The sequence below is a fragment of the Cyphellophora attinorum genome (assembly GCF_001299255.1).
Source record: "Cyphellophora attinorum strain CBS 131958 chromosome Unknown Contig14, whole genome shotgun sequence".
NCBI classification, from domain to species: Eukaryota; Fungi; Ascomycota; class Eurotiomycetes; order Chaetothyriales; family Cyphellophoraceae; genus Cyphellophora; species Cyphellophora attinorum.
Window position 1 is genome coordinate 1 of NW_017253242.1, and position 21,843 is coordinate 21,843.

Sequence of the window (21,843 nt, forward strand, 5' to 3'; positions counted from 1 at the left end):
CCGCCCACCCCCACCTGGCCCAGCCCTCCCTGCTCTCGGCGGCTCTAAGGTAGTCGAGAACCCGCGCCAACCGCGAACTCGGCTGCCCTCCTCTCGCACGCCTCCAATATCACCGCCGTCCACTTCCCTAGCCGCGGCAAGTTGTTGAGTGCAGGGGAGGACAATGCGATAAGTGTGTCGAGGGTGCGGGATCCGCGACTGTGAGCAGTATCAAGTGCCGAGGCCGAAAGCGGTGGGACAGCCGAGCGGGGACACGAATGCGGTGGGAGTGGTAAGTGCTGGGGTCAATGATTTTGGGGTGCATGGGAGTGGGAAGGTGATGTTGAGTGTGGGACGGGGGGAGAGGTGTTTGAGATTGTGGAATCTGGTTACGGGAAGAAAGGCGGGGGTGCTGCAGTTTGAGCGGAAGATGCTGGAGGGGGTGAAAGAAACGAAGCATAGTACCGGGGAGGGAAGGAGGGTGAGATGGTCTCCGAGCGGTAGCGACTTTGTGGTGGCGTTTGAGAGGGGTGCGGTGGTCTTCGGAGAAGACAGCAAAGCGAGGTGTAGGATCATAGCCACACCCCCAAGCAAGATCCATCAACTCTGGTGGGGCCTGTTCGGCACGAAAGAAGTCATAGCAATCAGCACGGAAGACGGACGAGTGGTGTTCTTCGATCCGACCACCACACAGGACGCACCCGACGACAACAACCTCCCACTTGCGCGAGCAGTATGGCAGATCGGCGGACGCGCCGCAGGCGTCAGCGGCAGAGTCAAAGATTTCGAAGTCCTTGCCCTCGATACAGAAGATGGTTCGGTCTCAGCGGTGGTGGTCACAGCAAGCAGCGATGGTGCGGTACGCGTATGGTACGTAGATGCCGAGCAGCTGGCTCAGGGCTCAAGCAAGGCGGATGTCAAACAGATTGGCACATTGGTGGGCACCCACGACACAGGCGATCGGATCACGTGTTTAAGGGCCTTTGTGATGCTGCCGCCGCAGGAGGACGATGATTTTCAGGACAACGAGGTCGACGAATTTGGTGGATTCAATGGAGAAGAGGATAGTAGTTTGAGTGGCAGTGAGGATGAGACGTAGTTGTCTAAGGATGTATGTACCAATGGACTCGACCTGGACTGCATGTGAATTGATAGGGTTATCTTCAGAGGTAGGATACTGATGTCTGGAAATCAACATCAAGAAATTGGCCAAGTAGGCCGCTGTGTGAAATTTTGACACAGTGTTGTGTTTCGCTGTTTCCATGATTTTACTAGCCAGGGAGGGCGGCTGAAAGTCCAGAAATCTTGCAGACCAGATCATCACGCTTCAAACGAGCCTACCTCAAGCGTCAGTTGAGCGGGACTTGGTAGGATAGATCCATCATGGAACTCTGGACCAGGGAGGGCGCTGTCGAAATGAGCGGTCTTATTAGACTGGCAGATCTTTGGAATCAGCCTCACTTGAGCATTAGTCAATAGTGATCGTTCACTTTCGAAAGGTACGCCAGGGAAGGTGCTGTAGGTACGAACCTGTCTCGCCGATCAAAGCGGCAGGCTTGAGACGTGCGTCACAAGGGCGTCAATCGAGCGTCACTTTGTAGCAACAGATCGATAATGACAATCTGGCCAGGGAGGGCGCTGAACGTCCAGAAATGTTTCGCAGATCAATTCACCGTTTTGAGACGAGCGTCACTTGAGCGTCACTTCGTAGCAACAAATCCATCATGGAAACCGTGCCAGGGAGGGCGCTGTGGCAGTGAGGATGGAGCGTGGTTTGTCTGAGGATGAATATTTACCAATGCAATCGTCCCTGCACTATGTACGAACAGAGTCCTCCCTGTACCTGATCACAGCACACCACCTGCCACCGGGACATTCTTCGCGACGCTGCCCACCACAGGTACCTTAGGTACCTCAGGTATAGCCACGGCTCCCTTGGCGACCGCGCGTAAGAACTTTGCGATTCGCACGATTCCTGTCAGGCGGCCTCTGGCCATCTTCTTGACCTTGGTCCGCTCCTAGTGTCGTGTCGGATGGATGCCCTTCTCGCCTAGGCCCTTGACGACCTCCTCGTAGACCTGGCCCTCTTCGCCGTCAGCGTTCGCGTAGACAACCCGATTCTCTTCCTTGAAGTGCTCCACAACAGGCATACTGGTCTCGACGAACGTCCGGAAGCGCTTCACGATGCTCTCCTCGTTATCGTCTGCTCTCCCGCTGGTCTTGCCCCGATTGAGCAGCCGCTTTCGCATGACGTCCTCCGGACAGTCGAGGAACAGCGTGCAAGTCGATGGACACACCGCTTGCTCGAAATACATCGCCTGGTCCATTTTGCGCGGGAAGCCGTCGATCAGGAAACGCGGCTTGCCAGATTTATTCTCGTCGATCTTGGCCTTCATGGCGTTCTCAAGTAGCTTTACGGTGACCTCCATGGGCACAATGGCGCCGTCTTTGATGTATTTCTTGATCAGGTCGCCATATTCGCTTCCCTCTCGGTCTTGCTCTTCTCTGAGGAGGTCGCCGGCGGAAAGGTGGGTGAAGCCGTAGTCCTGGACCAGGTGGACTGATTGTGTGCCTTTGCCGGAGCCGGGGCCGCCGAGGATGTAGACGACGGTGACTTCTTTGGGGTCAAAGGTGGGCGTGAGGTTGGTTGAGCCGAGGGGAAGGTCGGGTTGGAGGGTTGGGTTTGTGCCGGCTGTTGGGTCGACGGGCGGCATGATATCAGTTTGCTTTCGTCCTTTTTGTCCTACAGTGCCCGCCCGAGGAGTGATTCTCGATAGCTAGTTACTAGACGTCCGGGACTTAAGCGTTGCGCTGGTAGCGACCGTTCTTCCTTGTCTCGCCGGAGATCTCTTGCTGGGGTAGGGCGGCGCGCTGCTTGACCATGTACACGTATACGCCGGTGCCGAGACAGAAGATGGCGAGCAGCGGGAAGAACTTGATCTCGTCGGTGCGTTTAGCTGGCTTAGCCGAATAGTGGCGGACTTGGGCTAGCAGTGGGCGATGCAGCATTACTTGCAATTTTGTGATTTTATGAACAGAGGCCTCCCTGGACTGTTTTCTAGATAAAGCACTTGCACATTCAGGAAATAGAATGAAGCTGATGCAGAGTGACGTCTTTGGACTTAGTGCTTGACAGCAACTATACTACAGCGCCCTCCCTGGGCAGAAGGTCTACAACAGATCTTTTCTACGAAGTGACTCTGAAGTGAGGCTCATTCAAGTTCACCTACTCGGCCAGTCAATGTATACCAGACTTTCAGCGCCCTCCCTAGCCTAGGAGCGAACAGCTTTAGACAGTAAAGACGCTTAGTATGGATAGTCATAGCCTGGGACCGACCGGTTGACCTACTCAATGCGGCTCTCCGGGCTTGGCAATATTGTTGGCTGCTGATGATTTGGAGTTCGTCGAGATGCTTCGCTTCAGGAGCTGCGCATCCCATCCCATCTGCAATTCCTACTGCCTTACTTCACACCATCCATCCTGCTGCGTTTGAATTCTTCTTCATTCCTTCGTTGCCAGGACCCTTCGACCCTCATTTGGAGCAGACCCGTCTTGTACTTTTGATTGCTGCGGTCTGAGACTCGTGCATGTTAGCGCAAGGGGAGGGAGCGCGCGCAACACAACATGGCTAGACAGCTGCCTATCCAGTTCTCGGAACTGGCTCAGGTATGTATCGCACCGCTTCCATCATCGAGAGGACCGACTGACATGTTCATAGCTGGGCGACAAGGGCATCTCTGTAAGTATTGCGGCCTCTGGAGCGCAGCCTGCGCATCCGCTACTGTTTACTAGGCCTCTAACATTTATTTCTAGCCACAGTCTATCGGCTTCAACACCTGTACATTAGAATCCGATTCCTTTGTTTGCGTACGGCAAAAGTTGAGCGACGATGAGAAGCCGCAAGTAATAATAGTCAACCTCAAGAACAATGAGATCGTCAAGAGATCAATCACCGCCGACAGTGCCATCATGCACTGGAAGCGCGACATCCTCGCTCTCAAGGCTCAAGGCAGAACCATCCAGGTCTACGATCTGGCTAGCAAAGCCAAGCTGAAATCCACAACGATGAACGAGGATGTTGTCTTCTGGAAGTGGTTCAGCGAGACGAGTCTTGGTCTAGTCACCGACAGCACCGTCTATCACTGGAACATCTTCGATCCAACACAAGATGCACCCAAGGAGATGTTCAAGCGGAATGCCAATTTGGCTGGCAACCAGATCATCAACTATCGTGTTAGCGCTGATGAGCAGTGGATGGCTATTATTGGTATTTCGCAGAGAGAGGGTCGCGTCGCAGGTGCTCTGCAGCTTCATTCGCAAGCACGCGGAGTCTCTCAGAACATCGAAGCGCATGCTGCTGCCTTCGCTACCTTCCAAGCCGAAGGTAACTCAGAGCCATACAAGCTGTTCACCTTCTCCGTCCGAAATGGTCCAACAAGCGCGAAGCTGCATATCGTCGAGATCGACGCCAGCCAGACCGGTCCTAGATTCACCAAGAGAGCGGTCGATGTCTACTTCCCCGAGGAAGCCGGCAACGACTTCCCTGTCGCCATGCAGGTCTCGTCAAAATATTCCATCATCTATATGGTCACCAAGTACGGTTTCATCCACCTGTACGACCTCGAGACTGGTACCTGCATCTTCGTGAACCGCATCTCGAGCGAGACCGTCTTCGTCACCGCGCCAGACGCCGATTCGACCGGTCTTGTCGCCATCAACCGCAAAGGCGCTGTCCTGTCAGTCAGCCTCGACGAGAACTCAGTCATCCCATTCCTCCTCCAAGATCCTGCGCACACCGAACTCGCCGTTAAATTGGCAGCAAGAGCTGGGCTTGCGGGTGCGGATAACCTGTACCAACAACAATTCGAGAATGCCTTCAACAGTGGCAACTATCAAGATGCTGCGAAGTTCGCTGCCAATTCTCCCCGTGGCTTCCTGCGGACGCCCGAGACCATCAATCGCTTCAAGAATGTCCAAGTCCAGGGCGGCCAGATGTCAGTCATCCTTCAATACTTCGGCATGTTGCTTGACAAGGGCAAGCTGAACCGATATGAGACTGTGGAACTCGTCAAGCCTGTACTGGCGCAGAACCGTGGGCAACTCCTCACCAAATGGATGGGCGAAGGAAAGCTCGAATACTCAGAAGAGCTTGGTGACATCGTTCGTCTACATGACATCAATGCTGCTCTGGAAATCTATCGCGGAGCTAATGCACCGGCTAAGACTGTCGCTGCCCTTGCCGAGACTGGACGCTTCGAGGAGATCCTGCCATACTCAGCTCAGTCCGGGTATCAGCCTGACTTTGTGCAGCTCCTGCAGCACATCGTCCGCACTAATCCCGACAAGGGTGCCGAGTTCGCTACACAGCTGGCAAACACTGAGGGCGGTCCCATTGTTGATGTCGGTCGCGTCGTCGACATCTTCATGTCGCAGAACATGGTTCAACAAGCTACTGCTTTCCTTCTCGACGCTCTCAAGGACAATCGTGAAGATCAAGGACAACTTCAGACTCGCCTACTGGAGATGAACCTCCTCAACGCTCCTCAAGTGGCCGATGCCATCCTTGGCAACCAGATGTTCACACATTACGACAAGGCACGCATTGCACAACTCTGCGAGCAAGCGGGTCTATTACAGAGAGCTTTGGAGAACACTGACGACCCTACGATCATCAAGCGGATCATCGTGCAGACCGACAAGCTGACTCCCGAGTTTCTCCAACAATACTTCAGCAGACTGTCGGTCGATCAGTCACTTGACTCGATGGACGAGATGCTCAAGGTCAACATCCGCCAGAATCTCCAGGCAGTCCTTCAGGTCGCCACGAAGTACTCAGAGCTCTTAGGAGCCGACCGCATTGTTGCACTCCTGGAGAAGCACCGCACTGCTGAAGGCCTCTACTACTTCCTTGGCAGCATTGTCAACCTCAGCGAGGATCCCGATGTCGTCTTCAAATACATCGAGGCCGCCGTTACTATGCAACAGATGCAGGAGGTCGAGAGAATTTGCCGCGACAACAGCCACTATAACCCTGAGCGAGTCAAGAACTACCTCATAGAAGCTAGGCTCAGTGAACAGCTTCGTAAGCAAATGCCTCCCCTTTCAATGATGCCGGCTAACAAGAAGCAGCTCTGATCATCGTCTGCGACCGATTTGGATTCGTGAAGGACTTGGTCAATTACCTCTACCGAAATCAGCAGTTTAAGAGTATCGAAGTGTACGTTCAGCAGGTCAACCCGTCAAGAGCGCCTCAGGTCATCGGCGCCCTTTTGGCACTCGACTGCGAAGAAAGTGTCATTCAGAACTTACTGCGGTCTGTCGATCCTGCAGCTGTGCCTATGGACGAGCTCGTCAGTGAGGTAGAGACTCAGAACCGTTTGAAGGTCCTGCTGCCTTTCCTGGAGGGCGCCCTGCAGTCTGGCAGTCAAGATCCAGCGGTGCACAACGGAGTCGCGAAGGTCTACATTGACACCAACAACGATCCGGAGTCATTTCTCAAGAAGGAGTACGTATCTCCAAACCACCCTTGCCAGGAGGACTCTGTTCTCCTGGTCCAGGTTCCCTGTGATATATATCATGACTAACGCCATCTACAGTGATCTGTTTGACACTCTTGCCATTGGCAAGGTACGTATTCCGCAACACTTGAGCCGAGCGAGACATCAGTCGCTCGGTCCTAGTTCTCCCCCTATGCACAATGATTCTAACAGGTGCACTAGTACTGCGAGAAGCGAGACCCTAACTTGGCATACATCGCATACCGCAAAGGCCAGCACGACGTGGAGTTGATCACGCTGACGCAGGAGAATGGCATGTTCAGAGCTCTTGCTCGCTACCTTCTCGAGCGAGCCGATCCCGAAGTCTATGCCTTTGTTCTCGACGACAAGAATGACTATCGTCGCTCGGTCGTCGATCAAATCATCTCGACTGCAGTTCCAGAGTCCACTGAGCCAGACAAGGTGTCAATCGCTGTCAAGGCCTTCGTCGATGCCGATCTTCCTGCCGAGCTCATTGAGCTGCTCGAGAAGATCATCCTTGAGCCGTCACCATTCAGCGAGAATGGCAGCTTGCAGAACCTTCTTATGCTGACTGCTGCTAAGAGTGACAAGGCTCGTCTGATGGACTACATCAACAGACTTGACCAATTTTCGGTCGACGAAATCACAGATCTCTGCATTTCTCAAGGTCTCTTTGAGGAAGCCCTCGCCATTCGGAAAAAGACCGGCAATCACGTGGAGGCCGCTGGCGTACTCGTTGATCACATTGTCAGCCTGGATAGGGCCTATGATTATGCCGAGGAAGTGGACGTTCCCGAAGTCTGGAGCAAGGTCGCCAAAGCTCAGCTTGACGGTCTACGGGTCAGCGACTCGATTGAGTCATACATCAAAGCCCAGGATCCGAGCAACTACAACGAGGTGATCGAGACCGCCTCAAGTGCAGGGAAGGATGAAGACCTCATCAAATACCTTAAGATGGCCCGGAAGACCCAACGCGAACCTGCCATTGATACAGCATTGGCGTTCAGCTACGCTCGTCTCGACCAGCTACCCGAATTGGAAGACTTCTTGCGCGCAGCCAATGTTGCTGATGTGGAGGCATCTGGCGACAAAGCTTTTGAGGAGGGTTATCACCAAGCCGCTAAGATCTTCTTCTCCAGCATTTCCAACTGGGCCAAGCTCGCCACTACCCTTGTCCACCTGGAGGAATATCAATCAGCTGTGGATTGCGCCCGTCGCGCTAACAGTGTCAAGGTCTGGCGAGAAGTCAACAATGTGTGCGTTGACAAGAAGGAGTTCCGCCTGGCCCAGATCTGCGGTCTGAATCTCATCGTTCATGCAGAGGAGCTTGCAGACCTGGTCAAGCAATATGAGAACAACGGCTACTTCGAGGAGCTCATCTCTCTCCTTGAAGCAGGTCTTGGCCTCGAGCGTGCACACATGGGCATGTTCACTCAGCTGGGCATCGAGCTCAGCAAGCACCACCCTGATCGAGTGATGGAGCACCTCAAGCTATTCTGGTCTCGCATTGCGATCCCCCGCATGATCCGGGCTTGTGAAGAAGCTCACCTATGGCCAGAGCTTATCTTCCTCTACTGCCACTACGACGAATGGGACAACGCTGCTCTGGCTATGATGGAGCGTGCTGCTGATGCATGGGAGCACCACTCCTTCAAGGACATCATCGTCAAGGTCGCCAACCTGGAGATCTACTATCGTGCCATCAACCACTACCTGCAGGAGCAACCACTTCTGCTGACCGACCTCCTTCAAGCTCTGACTCCGCGGATAGATGTCAATCGTGTTGTCAAGATCTTCACCCAGAGCGACAACATTCCCTTCATCAAGCCGTTCCTCCTGAACGTGCAGAACCAGAACAAGCGCTCCGTGAATGACGCCATCCATGAGCTGCTTATTGAGGAGGAAGACTACAAGACGTTGCGCGACTCAGTTGAGAATTACGACAATTACGATGCGATGAGACTTGCTCAGCGGCTGGAGAAGCACGAACTCGTCTTCTTCCGCCAGATTGCTGCACAAATCTACCGCAAGAACAAGCGATGGGAAAAGTCAATTGCTCTGTCGAAGCAAGACAAGCTGTTCAAGGACGCCATCGAGACCGCTGCTATTTCAGGCAAGACCGATGTCGTCGAGGAGCTTCTGCGCTACGTGAGTTTTCTTACCTCTATCTGCTCATCAATCACTAACTAGGCTACAGTTCGTCGATATTGGCAGCCGGGAATGCTACGTTGGCATGCTCTACGCCTGCTACGATCTCATCCCAATGCACACCGTCATGGAAATCTCTTGGCGACATGGTCTCAATGACTACACCATGCCATTCATGATTAGCTACATGAGTCAACAATCGGCCACAATCGAACAGCTACGCAAAGACAACGAGGAGCGCAAGGCCCGGGAAGCCAGCCAGAAGAAGGACGATGACAACACTCCCATCCTCGGTGGTCGGCTAATGCTGACCCAAGGACCCGTCAACCCATCACCGTCGCCTGCTCCGTATGGTCAGACTAATGGCATCACTCCTCAGCCGACCGGATTCCCCCGAGCGTTCTGATGCGATGGAGAAGGCATCATGGTGAAATGTCGGGGAATGTCCGAAAGCCGGGGTTGACATCCTCTCCCGAGCTGCGATTGCGGGCAGATTCGGAAATGGTCTGCCTGCTGGATAGCAGACCCGGACTTTGTGCACGACGCACAGGTATCCGGATGTAAAAGTCGATGATACCAGTAATATGAAAGAGATTCTTTCAAGCACTTTCAGGGGAGATAAGTACGACGGCAAGATGGGATGCACAATCGAAGGTTTTGATGCTTGACAGGGAGCTATTTGAGCATGGATGAGCTTTCTCCGGGAGCCCGATAAATCATGCAGATCACTCGGGGCGTGGGGCGCCAGGCACGAGCCTCGTCTTCAAAATATCCATGTACTCAGATTTCATAACAGAGTGCTCCTTGGAGCTTGTCTGTTCTGAATAGCTCGAATTACGTTGTCGCAATAGTCAGCGGCTGACTCATTAGTCAAGCAGACCAGAAATGCAAAGTACGCGATGGTCTGCAGCTGCACGTAGGTCAACATGGTATCGATTCGAGTGACTTATCAGTAGAGGATGATCACCACGAAACAGATAAGCGGCGTGGCTGCCCCGCCGACCACAGCTCTGGGCATGTACCAGAGCTTCACCTTCCTCAGATGAAGCTCTTACTGCGTCATCAGTATTGGCAGGTACAGCAGTGTTGAGCTGTTTTCGAGCACCTTCAGCTCCTCCCTTCTTACTCACGAGCAACGTCGTATAACGAAAGCATCACAGTTTTCACGTGCAGTATCTATCTTTCTTTCTCTTAACCCCCACCAGCTCAGAGCTGCCGCTGTTGGTAGCACAAAAACCCCACGCCTTACCTCGGATCCCCGAGGTCGCTCACCCGAACGAGTCTCGAGGTCCCGCAGTCCCGCATCTGCAGCCTCAACATCATATTTTGGGTAAACTTATCTGCACTGCTATTTGAAGCTTGCGGACAGTGCTCCGTTGGCCCTTTCACTCTTTCACAACAACTTTAGCCAGTCTGCTTCACCACTCAGTGCAAGAAGGAACGTCCTTAGAGCTCTGTCGAGCTTGCCGGCCCTCCCTTGGAAGCATTGCAGCACTCTCCAACGTAAACAACGCCAACATGGCTGCACAAGATGGCACGATCACGCCGCTCGAGAAGGGCGGACGTCTCGAGGACTCCATTCACAACCGGCTGAGGGCCAATTCAACTATAATGCAGTTGAACAAGATTCTCGTTGCCAATCGAGGCGAGATCCCCATTCGTATCTTCCGTACCGCCCACGAACTATCCCTCCAGACTGTTGCTGTTTACAGCTATGAGGATAGGCTTGGTATGCACAGGCAAAAGGCGGACGAAGCATACATGATCGGTACGAGAGGTCAATACACTCCTATCGGAGCATACCTTGCCGGCGACGAGATTATCAAGATTGCAGTGGCCCATGGGGTGGAGTTGATCCATCCTGGCTATGGGTTTCTGTCTGAGAACTCTGAGTTCGCTCGCAAGGTCGAAGAGGCTGGCATCATCTTCGTCGGGCCCAGCTGGAAGACTATCGAGGAGCTCGGTGACAAGGTGTCCGCCAGGAACCTTGCCGCAAAAGCCGACGTGCCCTGCGTTCCCGGTACTGACGGCCCTGTTGAGAAGTACGAGGACGTGAAGAGCTTCACAGACAAGTATGGCTTTCCAATCATCATCAAGCTGCGTTCGGTGGTGGTGGCCGTGGTATGCGTGTGGTCCGCGAGCAAGAAAGTTTGAAGGACTCCTTCGAGCGTGCCACCTCCGAGGCCAAGTCGGCTTTCGGCAACGGCACTGTCTTCGTGGAGCGCTTCCTCGACAAGCCCAAACATATCGAGGTGCAGCTTCTGGGTGACAACCATGGCAACATCGTTCACCTGTACGAGCGTGACTGCTCTGTTCAGAGACGTCACCAGAAGGTTGTCGAGCTTGCGCCAGCGAAGGATCTACCGGTCGAAACCCGCGATGCCATTCTCAACGACGCTGTCAGGCTCGCGAAGACCGCCAACTATCGCAACGCAGGCACTGCTGAGTTCTTGGTCGACCAACAGAACCGACATTACTTCATCGAGATCAACCCACGTATTCAGGTCGAGCACACGATCACTGAGGAGATCACTGGTATTGACATTGTCGCTGCTCAGATCCAGATCGCTGCAGGTGCTACGCTCGCGCAGCTTGGTTTGACGCAGGACCGCATTTCTACTCGCGGCTTCGCCATTCAGTGCCGCATCACCACAGAAGATCCTGCGCAGGGCTTCCAGCCTGATACTGGCAAGATTGAGGTGTACCGATCTGCAGGTGGTAACGGTGTTCGTCTTGATGGTGGCAATGGCTTCTCTGGCGCGATCATCACTCCCCACTACGATTCCATGTTGGTCAAATGCTCATGCCATGGCTCCACCTACGAGATCGTTCGGAGGAAAATGCTCCGAGCGCTGGTCGAATTCCGCATCCGAGGCGTCAAGACAAACATCCCGTTCTTGACATCGCTCCTTACCCATCCGACCTTCATCGAGGGCAGTTGCTGGACGACCTTCATCGACGATACTCCTGAGCTGTTCAAGCTGATCGGATCGCAGAACAGAGCTCAGAAGCTGCTTCAGTACCTTGGCGACGTTGCAGTCAATGGATCCAGCATTGCTGGCCAAATTGGCGAGTCGAAGTTCAAGGGTGACATCATCTATCCTAAGATCATGCAGGAGGATGGCAAGACCGAGGTCGATCTCTCGAAGCCATGCCAGGTCGGGTGGAAGCAGGTTCTCGACAAGGACGGCCCAGAGGGACTCGCAAAGGCTGTTCGTGCCAACAAGGGCTGTCTGATCATGGACACAACTTGGAGAGACGCTCACCAGTCGCTACTGGCCACTCGTGTCCGCACAGTCGACCTATGCAACATTGCTAAGGAAACCAGCTACGCTCTCAGCAATGCATTCGCTCTCGAGTGTTGGGGCGGTGCCACCTTTGACGTCGCCATGCGCTTCTTGTACGAGGATCCGTGGGACCGTCTTAAGAAGATGCGGAAGCTTGTGCCAAACATCCCCTTCCAGATGCTGCTTCGAGGTGCCAATGGTGTGGCGTACAAGTCATTGCCCGACAATGCCATCTACCACTTCTGCAAGCAGGCGAAGAAGTGCGGTATGGATATCTTCAGAATCTTTGATGCTCTGAACGACATCGATCAGCTTGAGGTCGGTATCAAGGCTGTGAAGGAGGCTGGCGGTGTTGTGGAGGGCACCGTTTGCTATTCCGGTGACATGCTTATTCCAGGCAAGAAGTACAACCTCGAGTACTACATGGATCTCATTGAGAAGATCGTGAATCTTGGTATTCACATTCTCGGTGTCAAGGATATGGCTGGTGTTCTGAAGCTCCTGCCGCGAAGATCCTGATCGGGGCTATCCGGAAAAAGTATCCTGATCTGCTATCCACGTTCATACACACGACTCGGCTGGAACAGGTGTGGCCTCTATGGTCGCTTGCGCCGAAGCAGGTGCGGATGTTGTCGATGCTGCCTCCGACAGCATGTCTGGAATGACAAGTCAGCCGTCGATCAATGCAATCATCGCATCTCTGAACGGCGGTGAACTCGACACTGGCTTGAACTCTGCCAATGTTCGCAGTTTAGACACCTACTGGAGCCAGCTTCGTCTGGTCTACTCGCCCTTCGAGGCCCATCTGCTTGGACCCGACCCAACTGTCTACGAGCACGAGATTCCCGGAGGTCAACTTACGAACCTCATCTTCCAAGCTACCACGCTAGGACTTGGCGCACAATGGCTTGAGACCAAGAAAGCGTACGAACAAGCAAACATGCTCCTCGGAGACATCGTCAAAGTCACGCCGACCAGCAAGGTCGTTGGTGATCTTGCTCAATTCATGGTCTCCAACAAGTTGAGTCCTGAACAAGTCGTGGACAAGGCCGGCGAGCTTGATTTCCCCGGATCGTAAGTCCTTCGAACGAGCTTTATTAACAAAGCTAACTTGATTACAGTGTCTACGAGTTCCTTGCTGGTGAAATTGGACAGCCATCGTTTGGTTACCCCGAGCCGCTTCGATCAAAGGCTCTCCGTGACCGCCGGAAATTCGACAAGCGACCCGGCCTCTACCTCGATCCCATCGACTTCGAGAAGGTCCGCAAGGAGATCAAGGAAAAATACAAGTCGACTAGCGAGACCGACGTTGCTTCGTATATCATGTTCCAGAAGGTCTTCGAGGACTACCAGAAGTTCATCGCCACGTACGGCGACCTCTCAGTGCTTCCCACGAAATTCTTCCTCAACAAGCCTGAGATCGGTGAAGAGTTCCACATCGAGCTCGAGCAGGGCAAGGTCCTCATCCTGAAGATGCTGGCTGTTGGCCCTCTATCAGATGAGACAGGTCAACGAGAGGTCTTCTACGAACTTAACGGCGAAGTCCGAGTGGTCTCGGTCGACGACAAGAATGCGTCAGTCGAGAGCACTAGCCGGCCAAAGGCTGATCCTGGCGACAGCAGTCAAATTGGAGCGCCCATGGCCGGTGTTGTGGTTGAAGTGAGGGCGAAGGAGGTACGTATACCTAGTTCTTCCCGATGCATGTTCTTGCTAACAGGTGAAATTAGGGTTCTGAAGTCAAAAAGGGAGACCCAATTGCGGTCCTGAGCGCCATGAAGATGGAGATGGTCGTCAGTGCTTCTCACTCAGGCAAGGTGAGCGACCTGAAGGTCAAGGAGGGCGATTCAGTGGCTGGATCGGATCTGATCTGCAAGATTGCGAAGTCCTGAGGCTCCTGCAACACGCGCTCCTAAAATTATACCCCGAAAACGAGCAAGGACTGGGAAAACAATGATCCTGGGGTGGTACTGTATTGGTCATTGCTATCAGGTTAGCTATCCATAGGACGCCTTTCACAAGGCCAAAGCAGGTCATTAGTTGGTATGGCATTCTCATTACATTATGTTCCTGGATCTGAGAAAAAGCATGTGATGCTTGACGGTCTTGGAGGACTCCAGGCTAACAGGACCACCAATGGCATGCCTGCTGATCGTCGTTTCGAAGCACTAAAAGCTGAGCGCGGGGTGCAGTGGACTAGGCATGTGGTCCACTTTTCTCGACGACGTCTCTTGCGCGAGTGGTGATGCGTGCTTGCAGCGCCTTTTGCTCGGCAGCTTCCCTCGAGCTTTCCTTGTGGCAGCTCCTGCAAAGTGACGAAATTCTACTGGGTTGCAGGCAGCACTGGGTGGCCTCCAGCGGCAGGAGCTGTTGCTTACTGCATCGGATTGGAGGGTCAGGTTCAGCAGAGCAACTGAGGTAGGCATTGTAAGCAACATGGCAGGAACTTGCTACCCATCCGGAAGTGCAGGAAGCACTGCGTACTCAGACATGGGTAGGTCTGGTCGATTGCTCGATCGAATGGTGGGGCAGTCTCGACCGTGCTTTGTAAAGAGCGTACACGCATATACAGTGGCCTTCGCATCGAGACAATTGCTTCGCCTCGCTTCGCCCTACCTTCATCACTGTCGTCCTTTCCACTATCTCTAACACTATCAGCCCTTGATCAGATCCAGATCAAAGACAATCTATCATTCGACCGTTGAACTGACAGAAACTCAATCAGTCAGACCACCCAGAGTTGGCCCGTCGATCTTCAAATCTTGTCTCCGATCTGTCATTGTACCGCGCTTGGACACCACAGACGTCATCGAGTTTGGTGGGCGATCACTGCATACACCTATCACACAGCACGACCACCGACAAACAAGCACGTGCAATAGTTGTGTTCGTTTGTTATAACACAGCCTGCGACTGTCGAATACTCTTTGTTATCTCTAACACCATCACACCATCGCACCATCGCACCAAACGCCCTCGACGTCCTAAGCATACAGGAATCCTCACGACGCACCTACCAGACCAGTGACAAAGTACTCGACCAACCATCTGACTCCGATCTACCACCATACAGCCACCAACCCACCACTGAAACCAATTTCAAGCACCTCCCACCAGATTACCTAAGACAACCACCAAAATGTTCATGAAACAGTACAACTACAAGCCCCGCTCAAACAGCACCTCGTCCCAGGGCTCCCAGTCAGGTTCCCCACCCAAGGAGGAATCCAAGCCCGCCACCCAGAAGCCTGCTAGTGTGTCCGAGGCTGCTGGTGCCGTCAGCGCTGGGATTGCCGGGCGGAGACGTGTGAGTGCTTCCTACCCTCTTCGTTTCCTGCTATCGTCTCTTTCGTGTCATGCGAGCCTGCTCTACGAGCGTACAGACAGAAATGACAGCATATTGACCGGACCAATCATAGTCATCGGCAGCCGGCGCAGAGAAATTTGCAGGCTTAAACGCCTACAAGCGCAATAGTCAGGACGAGAAGAGAGCAGGATATCATGAGCAGAAGGTTGGAGGTGGCGGAATCTTGGGTGGCATGTGGCATGACTTTACGAAGAAGTGAGGTGCGTGAGTTATGGTGATATCACGAACCACAACTTGAAGACCGCGTTGCTTGGGCTTTGAGTTGTTTAGGGAGAAAGGAGAGGGCTTTACATAACGGTCCAACCTTTGGGTGCGAGGGGTTGGCTAGTTCCTTGGCCTGCGTGGACGGATATGTTGTCGGACGCGGTTGGCTGAAGAAACCAGAACACCGAGACTCGCGCCTGGAAACGAGATTGAGGCTCATCTTTGGCAACCAGCAGCATTGTACAGGAGAGGGAATATTTCTGATTCAGTGCACTGCCATCTTCTCTTTAACGAAACGAATATATTCACTATCTATGCGAGCACTCAAGCGACCATGTTCTCGTCGTTATGGCTATGGAGGTCAGTCGACTTGAATGTCGTTGAACGATCTGGATTCAAAAATGTAGGCCTGAGCTGCACCGAGCTGGAACCGGACTAAGCAGGGTTGAACCTGATTTAGTCTCTGAGAAATCCTCTGCTATCACAAGAGAATTCTTAAGGTCTTTCGTCCGAGGTGAAGTCAATTACAACAAGTACAAGTCAACATCAGCCGGCTTCGCTAAGGCTGTGCGAAAACCGGTTGACTGGCATCCCCACCGAGAAGGTGCAACCCGACCCGGCACGTGCCACCTTCCATACATCCTCAGGTAGATTTGTTGGAGCAGGCACGATGCCTCTCACCCCTTCCATTTCGCGTCGAGGGCGGTCGCGGTCTCGATCGCGACTACTGCTTCCCCTGCTTGAAGCCATTCCGGCAGGCGCGACCCGTGGTCTACCGGCTTTAGCAAGAGCGGAGTGAGACCGGTTGACTGGATGACGTTGGGCACGCCGGATGACTTGAACAGCATTGCCATTCTCGTTCGATTTCAGTGGGCGCACAGAACGGAAGGAGAGGCCTGAGAGTACGTAACGCTCTGGGCCTCCTGTAGAGCTACGATGGTGGAGTAGAGGCGAGCACAGACTCATTGCCATATGAATATTTTTTTTCTTTGCTGTCGTCGGGGTACCCCAGAATTGAGGTATAGATTCCGCACTGAACTGAACAGTGAAAGCAAGTTACATTCGAACCATAGTCTGAACGCGCAGATTCCAAAGAACACCGGAGAACCCGTAATCTGGCTTCCATGCCACCTCCCTTTTGAATCAAGCTACGACCTCAGACACACCACGCACGTCTGCTTCAGAGTCCTCCGCAACCGGCTCGAGGACCTTCTCCGCAGCATACCTTTTCATCCGCACAAATTCCTTGCGGCCGAATTGACCGAGACTGAGGTATAGAATGGCTGCGGTGACGCCCAGGGCAGCCTGTAGGTAGAGCGCGTGTTGGAGGGTGCCTTCTGCATCTTTCATGTAGCCCATCTGTCATTCACATGTCAGCCTGCTTCGATGAACAGAGCACGGATTATGTTGTACTCACAGCGATAGTAAACACCCCACCCATAAAACTAACCCCAGCAAACATACAGCACACCGCGACCTCACACCCCCGCGGATACACGATCTCGGCCATCAATTCCAGCATGATCGGCCACACGCCCAGCACCGCGACACTCAGCAAGGAAGTCATGGTGTAGAGGAATGCCAAGTTGTGGGATTGCGGGACCCAGATAAACACGATGACGGAGATGGCGAGGAGGACAGCGCAACACCGGGCGATCCAGAGGTGCAGGCGGGTGCGGTCGGCGAGGGGGCCGAGGAGGAGGGAGGTGAGCGGACCGATGGAGTTGAGGAGTGCGTTTGCTACCCCTGCTTTCTGGCTGTAAAGCCGTCTGTGGGAGTTTGTTCAATTGCTGTTCTCAGTGCGGGAAGGGGAAGAAGAGGAAAGCTCACAAGGTAGCACGATCTCATACAATAGTGCCGAGCCAGAGTTCCACAGCCCGGAGGCGGTCATGAACGCGACAATGATCAGCATTGCTTCCGGCGACCGTCCGATCCACTTGAGCTCTTCTTTGACAGTGCTCACTTCTTTCTGCTCATCGTCAACGGCTGCGCTGGGAGGCGTTGGTGGTGCAGCGGGGATGAAGAAACTGCGTATCTGATTAGCCTTGTCTCGGGAAAAGGGCGTATGATAGAAAGCAGGATTGTAAGGTCAACGAGAGCAGCTTCTCTGTCAACCCGAGACATATGCTCGGGCAGTCTTCAATGCAACGCTCGATTCCGGACACAAGTTTGACCATGGGAGAGCATCTTACACTGGGATCGCAACCACGGTGGTGATTACACTCGTCCAGAGCACAGTGATGGGAACGTCGCTGAGATCGTTCACCCAGACTGGCATGACCAGCGCGCTCATGACGCCGCCAGCGACGTTGGACATGCAGCCTACAGCCGTCGCTGTGGCGCGGGTCTCTGGACTGAACCATTCATTGGAGTACAGCGGCGGGACGTTGCAGATGAATGCAGACGCGAAGCCGGATAGGATCTGGCCGAACATTGCTAGACCCATGTTGTGGATCTTGGTGCCGCCATACTTCAGCCAGGAGGAGGCAAGCATCAGCGCAGCGCCGCACACAAGCGAGCGCTTTGCGCTGACGCGCATGGCCCATGCTGCAGGCGGGCAGGCGATGGTGTTGCAGAACAGCCAGATGGTGGCGAACCAGTTGATTGTGCTGGTAGTGGTGTCGAAGTAGTCGGCTGTGATGTCGATGACGACCGCGAAGGCGGTGAAGGACCAGCTCACTAGGAGGGAGAGGAGCAAGAGAAGAGCGTAGCCGAAGAAGCGGCGTTTGTAGGTTCTGTAGGTAACTGCCAGTGCTGAGGTTGGGCGATATAGAATGCCGAGCTGGTTCAGGGGAATGGTGGCGAGCTCTACAATGGGGGATTTGGGATCTGTGTTGGGTTGATCGCGGGAGAAGATGGGATTGAGCGCAATCATGGGCGACTTGGGGTCTGTTTCGTCTTGCTCGCCGATTGGGCTCATCTGTGAATGAACCATCGCGACGGGTCTGACAGTATTGTTACTTCAGACTTGAGGCGCTTGGGAATGCAAGCGGTCCCAGAAGTTGGCGAGGAGGAACAGCATCCACTTCACAATGAACAGAACCGTACCTACTTTAAATCCGATCACATGACAGACAACAGACGACAGACAGCAGACAGGCTTATCACATCTGGGGAAGGGTCCTTGGTGTGGACCGTTCCCAAAGCCATGGTGAAGGAACGTCTCAAAAACATGGGTTCTGTGGTGGAGTGTGGAAGCCTTCCGGATGGCGAGCATCGCCTTTGGAACGCTCGGAAGCTGCATGCGATACAAGAAAATGCGCGTGGACCTGGAAGGGCATAGGTCCTCCAAAGGCCGGATGCGTCCCTGGGAGTTGAAGCTGATCAAGAACCCTAAAGTAAGTCAATAATGTCAAAGTCAGCAAACCTGAGCGGCTGAGCGTTGCCAAGCCGTGATGGGAGGGTGTGCGGCAAAAGGTTGAAAAGGCCATGTGGAAGGTCTGTCGATCCCTCGGGGTGGGCAATCGTATGGTCTGGGCTTTCAATTGAGAGCCATGAGCCATCAGGCTTCTCGTCTCTGATCGCACGTGTACTCAGAACGAGAAGAAGTGTGCAACATGAGAGCAAGAGCGCTGCAAAACTCGGAAACTTTCTCCAGGCATCTCACTAGGAAGCTTTGGCGAGCAGCGCATGACTTTCCTTGTGCGGCCAAGCGACCGGATGACAGGTCAGAACCGCAGATTTCTGGGAGACACAACTCCTCCCTGCAATATTGCCGAATTTCATTATCCTCTAGGCTATCGCTCTAACGATATCGCGTGTGCAAAATGTGACTTCGACAGCTTAGTGTTGGAACGCGCATAGCTTTTCAAAGCGTGTCGACGGCGACTTTGGACCAGAGTCTGGAGCTGAAGTCTTTGCCCACCCAGCCGCAATGGTGGTGTACCGACATGGCGTCCCTCCCGTGCACATCTACCCCGGACCCGCATCTGTATCGTAGGGCCGTAAAGCAGGCGACGGGATACCATCGTGAGCTTGCTAGCCTCAGAGTGTTAAGCGAGACACATCCAGCCTTGATAGCAGGCGATAGTATTCAGGGCACACAAACTTCAGGCTGTATAAGGATGTGGACCGGACGCTTGTGCGAAGGTAGTTCGAGGTCCCTCCTTTTGGCAACCCTCCTCACCGCCGGCCATTCTCGACTTGTTGCATTGGCACGGCTTACCACGAACAGGTGGTTCAGCTAACACAATAGACCTTTGCGGACCTCCTGAAACGTTTGCTACCTAGGTACGGAAAGAGCCTCAGTTCTCCACTCCCTCGTGCTTCTTGGCTCTAGGCCATGTACGAAGTATGTACCACGCTCACAGCCCCAGTGAGGCTGGAGACTGTTGCCACCGCGTGCTCTTGAGCCCGCGAAGGAAGAGAGCTGGACGGGTCGACGGCAAGATGTATAGGTAGGAGAATTGCGTTGCCAGTCGGCCACTTCACTTCAGCGGCTTCCAAAGTTGTCACTCCCACGGCCCTTTGCATTGGAACGCATCGCTTGTCACTCGTTTCCGGTCTTCTATAGCATCAAAGATGAAAGCAGTCACTCGTTTACCAGCACTCCTGCTACTCATGGGTAGCACTGTGTACGGCCATCCTCAAGGCCGTGACTATAGTCCACAGCATGCCCACGAGGCCAGAGGCTCCCTTGCCGTTGCAGCTACCAACGGGTCCTCCAATCCGCTTATCTTCTATGGCCGCTTCATTTCCACTCCCGACCCATCGACCTTGTCGATACAACCCAACATGGCCATCCTCGTTACGACGAACGATGGACGTGGAGTCATCGCCGCGACAGCTCAGAATGTCAGTCGACCTGAGGACGCAGCAGCAGCCCTCGGTGTCTCCACATCCACTCAGATCATCACTCCGACCACCGATAACAGCTTCTTCTTCCCTGGCTTCATCGACACCCACATCCACGCGCCTCAGTATCCCAATCTCGGTCTCTTCGCTGGAACTCTGCTCGACTGGCTCCAGAAATACACCTTTCCCATGGAGTCATCGCTCAGCACTCTCAAATCGCCACAATATGCCAACTGGACCGGATCAAGCCCACCAAATCCGTACGAACGCGCTCGGCGCGTGTACAACCGTGTCATCGACTCAACTCTGAGCTTCGGCACAACTACTTGCGCCTACTACGCCACAATTGACGTCCCCGCAACGAACCTGCTCGCTGATCTGGCGTATCAGAAGGGCCAGCGTGCACTGATTGGCCGCACTTGCATGGACAACCAACAGTACAACCCAGACTACTACCGCGACGAATCGACCGAAGCAGCTATCAACGCAACGTGGGCAGTAATCAATCATGTTCAGGCGCTTGATCCAAGCGGCGACCTGGTAGCACCAATTATCACTCCTCGCTTTGCACCTGCTTGCACCAACGAATCCATGAGCGCACTAGGCAAGATCGCGGCCGAGAAGAACCTTCCCACCCAGATGCATATTGATGAAAACGTCCGCGAGGTTGCCCTGGTCGCGCAGATGTATCCTGAGCAAGACTCCTACGCCGCGACATACGACGCTCATGGCCTGCTCACCAACCGCACGATCCTCGCGCACGCCGTGCACGTCACGGATGCCGAGATAGCACTCATTGCTGCGAGGGGCTCAGGCGTCAGTCACTGTCCGGATAGCAATAGTGCACTTGGTTCCGGCATTGCACCAGTACGAAAGATGCGGGACGCTGGAATCGCAGTTGGTCTCGGCACAGACGCAGCTGGTGGTTTCAGCCCGAGTCTGCTCGATAATGTCCGACAAGCGTTCCTTGTCAGTCAGTTGTTGTCTTTCCAAGAGGGTCAGAATAGCAGCTTGATCATACCTGTGGCAGAGGCGTTATACCTGGGCACGATGGGCGGTGCCAAGGTCGTTGGTATGGAGGGGCGCCTTGGTGGGTTCCAGAAGGGGATGCTGTTTGATGCACAGGAGATCACGCTGGGGAGTGATGCTGATGAGGTTGGCGATGTGGATATCTTTGGCTGGGAGAACTGGTCGGACAGGGTGATGAAGTGGGTGTGGGGAGGAAATGCGGATAATGTTAGCAGAGTATGGGTGGGTGGTAGACTGGTTTCATCAAAAGTAGTCTAGTCATGACTAGGACAATGTATTGCGCATGCTTCGCACTAGGCAACCAGCGTGTGACCATCACTCAAGCTTCGTCGGAATTTAGTTCAACACTTGACAGAGCCAGCAGCGACTATCACGCAAGCTTCGTCAGAACCCCGCCGGACACTCAGCAGAGCCAGCAGTGACCACCACTTGAGCTCCGCGGGAGCCGACTCCGGCGCTCATCAGAGTCAAGCCTCGTCAGAACCCAGTTTGACGCTCATCAGAGCAGGTGGTAACAAT

General features: G+C 53.9%; 8 protein-coding genes across 8 annotated transcripts; 6 read left to right on the forward strand and 2 right to left on the reverse strand.

The window, feature by feature from the left end:
- Positions 1-409: 409 nt before the first annotated feature.
- On the forward strand, positions 410-1,078 carry AB675_3245 (uncharacterized protein; the record flags this gene model as incomplete). Its single annotated transcript, XM_018143277.1, has 1 exon — positions 410-1,078. One exon carries the CDS (start codon positions 410-412, stop codon positions 1,076-1,078), a length of 669 nt encoding a protein of 222 aa, XP_017999663.1.
- A 919-nt stretch (positions 1,079-1,997) lies between these two features.
- On the reverse strand, positions 1,998-2,693 carry AB675_3246 (Uridylate kinase; the record flags this gene model as incomplete). The annotated part of the gene is made up of 1 exon (XM_018143278.1): positions 1,998-2,693. One exon carries the CDS (start codon positions 2,691-2,693, stop codon positions 1,998-2,000), a length of 696 nt encoding a protein of 231 aa, XP_017999532.1.
- A 911-nt stretch (positions 2,694-3,604) lies between these two features.
- Positions 3,605-9,052, forward strand: AB675_3247 (putative clathrin heavy chain; the record flags this gene model as incomplete). The annotated part of the gene is made up of 7 exons (XM_018143279.1): positions 3,605-3,646; positions 3,699-3,719; positions 3,794-6,062; positions 6,110-6,485; positions 6,577-6,607; positions 6,700-8,646; positions 8,696-9,052. 7 exons carry the CDS (start codon positions 3,605-3,607, stop codon positions 9,050-9,052), a joined length of 5,043 nt encoding a protein of 1,680 aa, XP_017999577.1.
- Positions 9,053-10,164: 1,112 nt separating this feature from the next.
- On the forward strand, positions 10,165-12,452 carry AB675_3248 (Pyruvate carboxylase; the record flags this gene model as incomplete). Its single annotated transcript, XM_018143280.1, has 2 exons — positions 10,165-10,767; positions 10,815-12,452. The coding sequence occupies 2 exons, from the start codon at positions 10,165-10,167 to the stop codon at positions 12,450-12,452; spliced, it is 2,241 nt and encodes a 746-aa protein (XP_017999781.1).
- A 133-nt stretch (positions 12,453-12,585) lies between these two features.
- AB675_3249 (Pyruvate carboxylase) lies at positions 12,586-13,822 on the forward strand (the record flags this gene model as incomplete). Its single annotated transcript, XM_018143281.1, has 3 exons — positions 12,586-13,007; positions 13,055-13,607; positions 13,661-13,822. 3 exons carry the CDS (start codon positions 12,586-12,588, stop codon positions 13,820-13,822), a joined length of 1,137 nt encoding a protein of 378 aa, XP_017999501.1.
- Positions 13,823-15,069: 1,247 nt separating this feature from the next.
- AB675_3250 (uncharacterized protein) lies at positions 15,070-15,496 on the forward strand (the record flags this gene model as incomplete). Its single annotated transcript, XM_018143283.1, has 2 exons — positions 15,070-15,237; positions 15,350-15,496. The coding sequence occupies 2 exons, from the start codon at positions 15,070-15,072 to the stop codon at positions 15,494-15,496; spliced, it is 315 nt and encodes a 104-aa protein (XP_017999652.1).
- A 1,148-nt stretch (positions 15,497-16,644) lies between these two features.
- AB675_3251 (Feline leukemia virus subgroup C receptor-related protein 1) lies at positions 16,645-18,436 on the reverse strand (the record flags this gene model as incomplete). Its single annotated transcript, XM_018143284.1, has 4 exons — positions 16,645-16,860; positions 16,919-17,258; positions 17,352-17,528; positions 17,694-18,436. The coding sequence occupies 4 exons, from the start codon at positions 18,434-18,436 to the stop codon at positions 16,645-16,647; spliced, it is 1,476 nt and encodes a 491-aa protein (XP_017999606.1).
- A 1,586-nt stretch (positions 18,437-20,022) lies between these two features.
- On the forward strand, positions 20,023-21,582 carry AB675_3252 (putative guanine deaminase; the record flags this gene model as incomplete). The annotated part of the gene is made up of 1 exon (XM_018143285.1): positions 20,023-21,582. The coding sequence occupies one exon, from the start codon at positions 20,023-20,025 to the stop codon at positions 21,580-21,582; it is 1,560 nt and encodes a 519-aa protein (XP_017999738.1).
- Between the last annotated feature and the right edge of the window lie 261 nt (positions 21,583-21,843).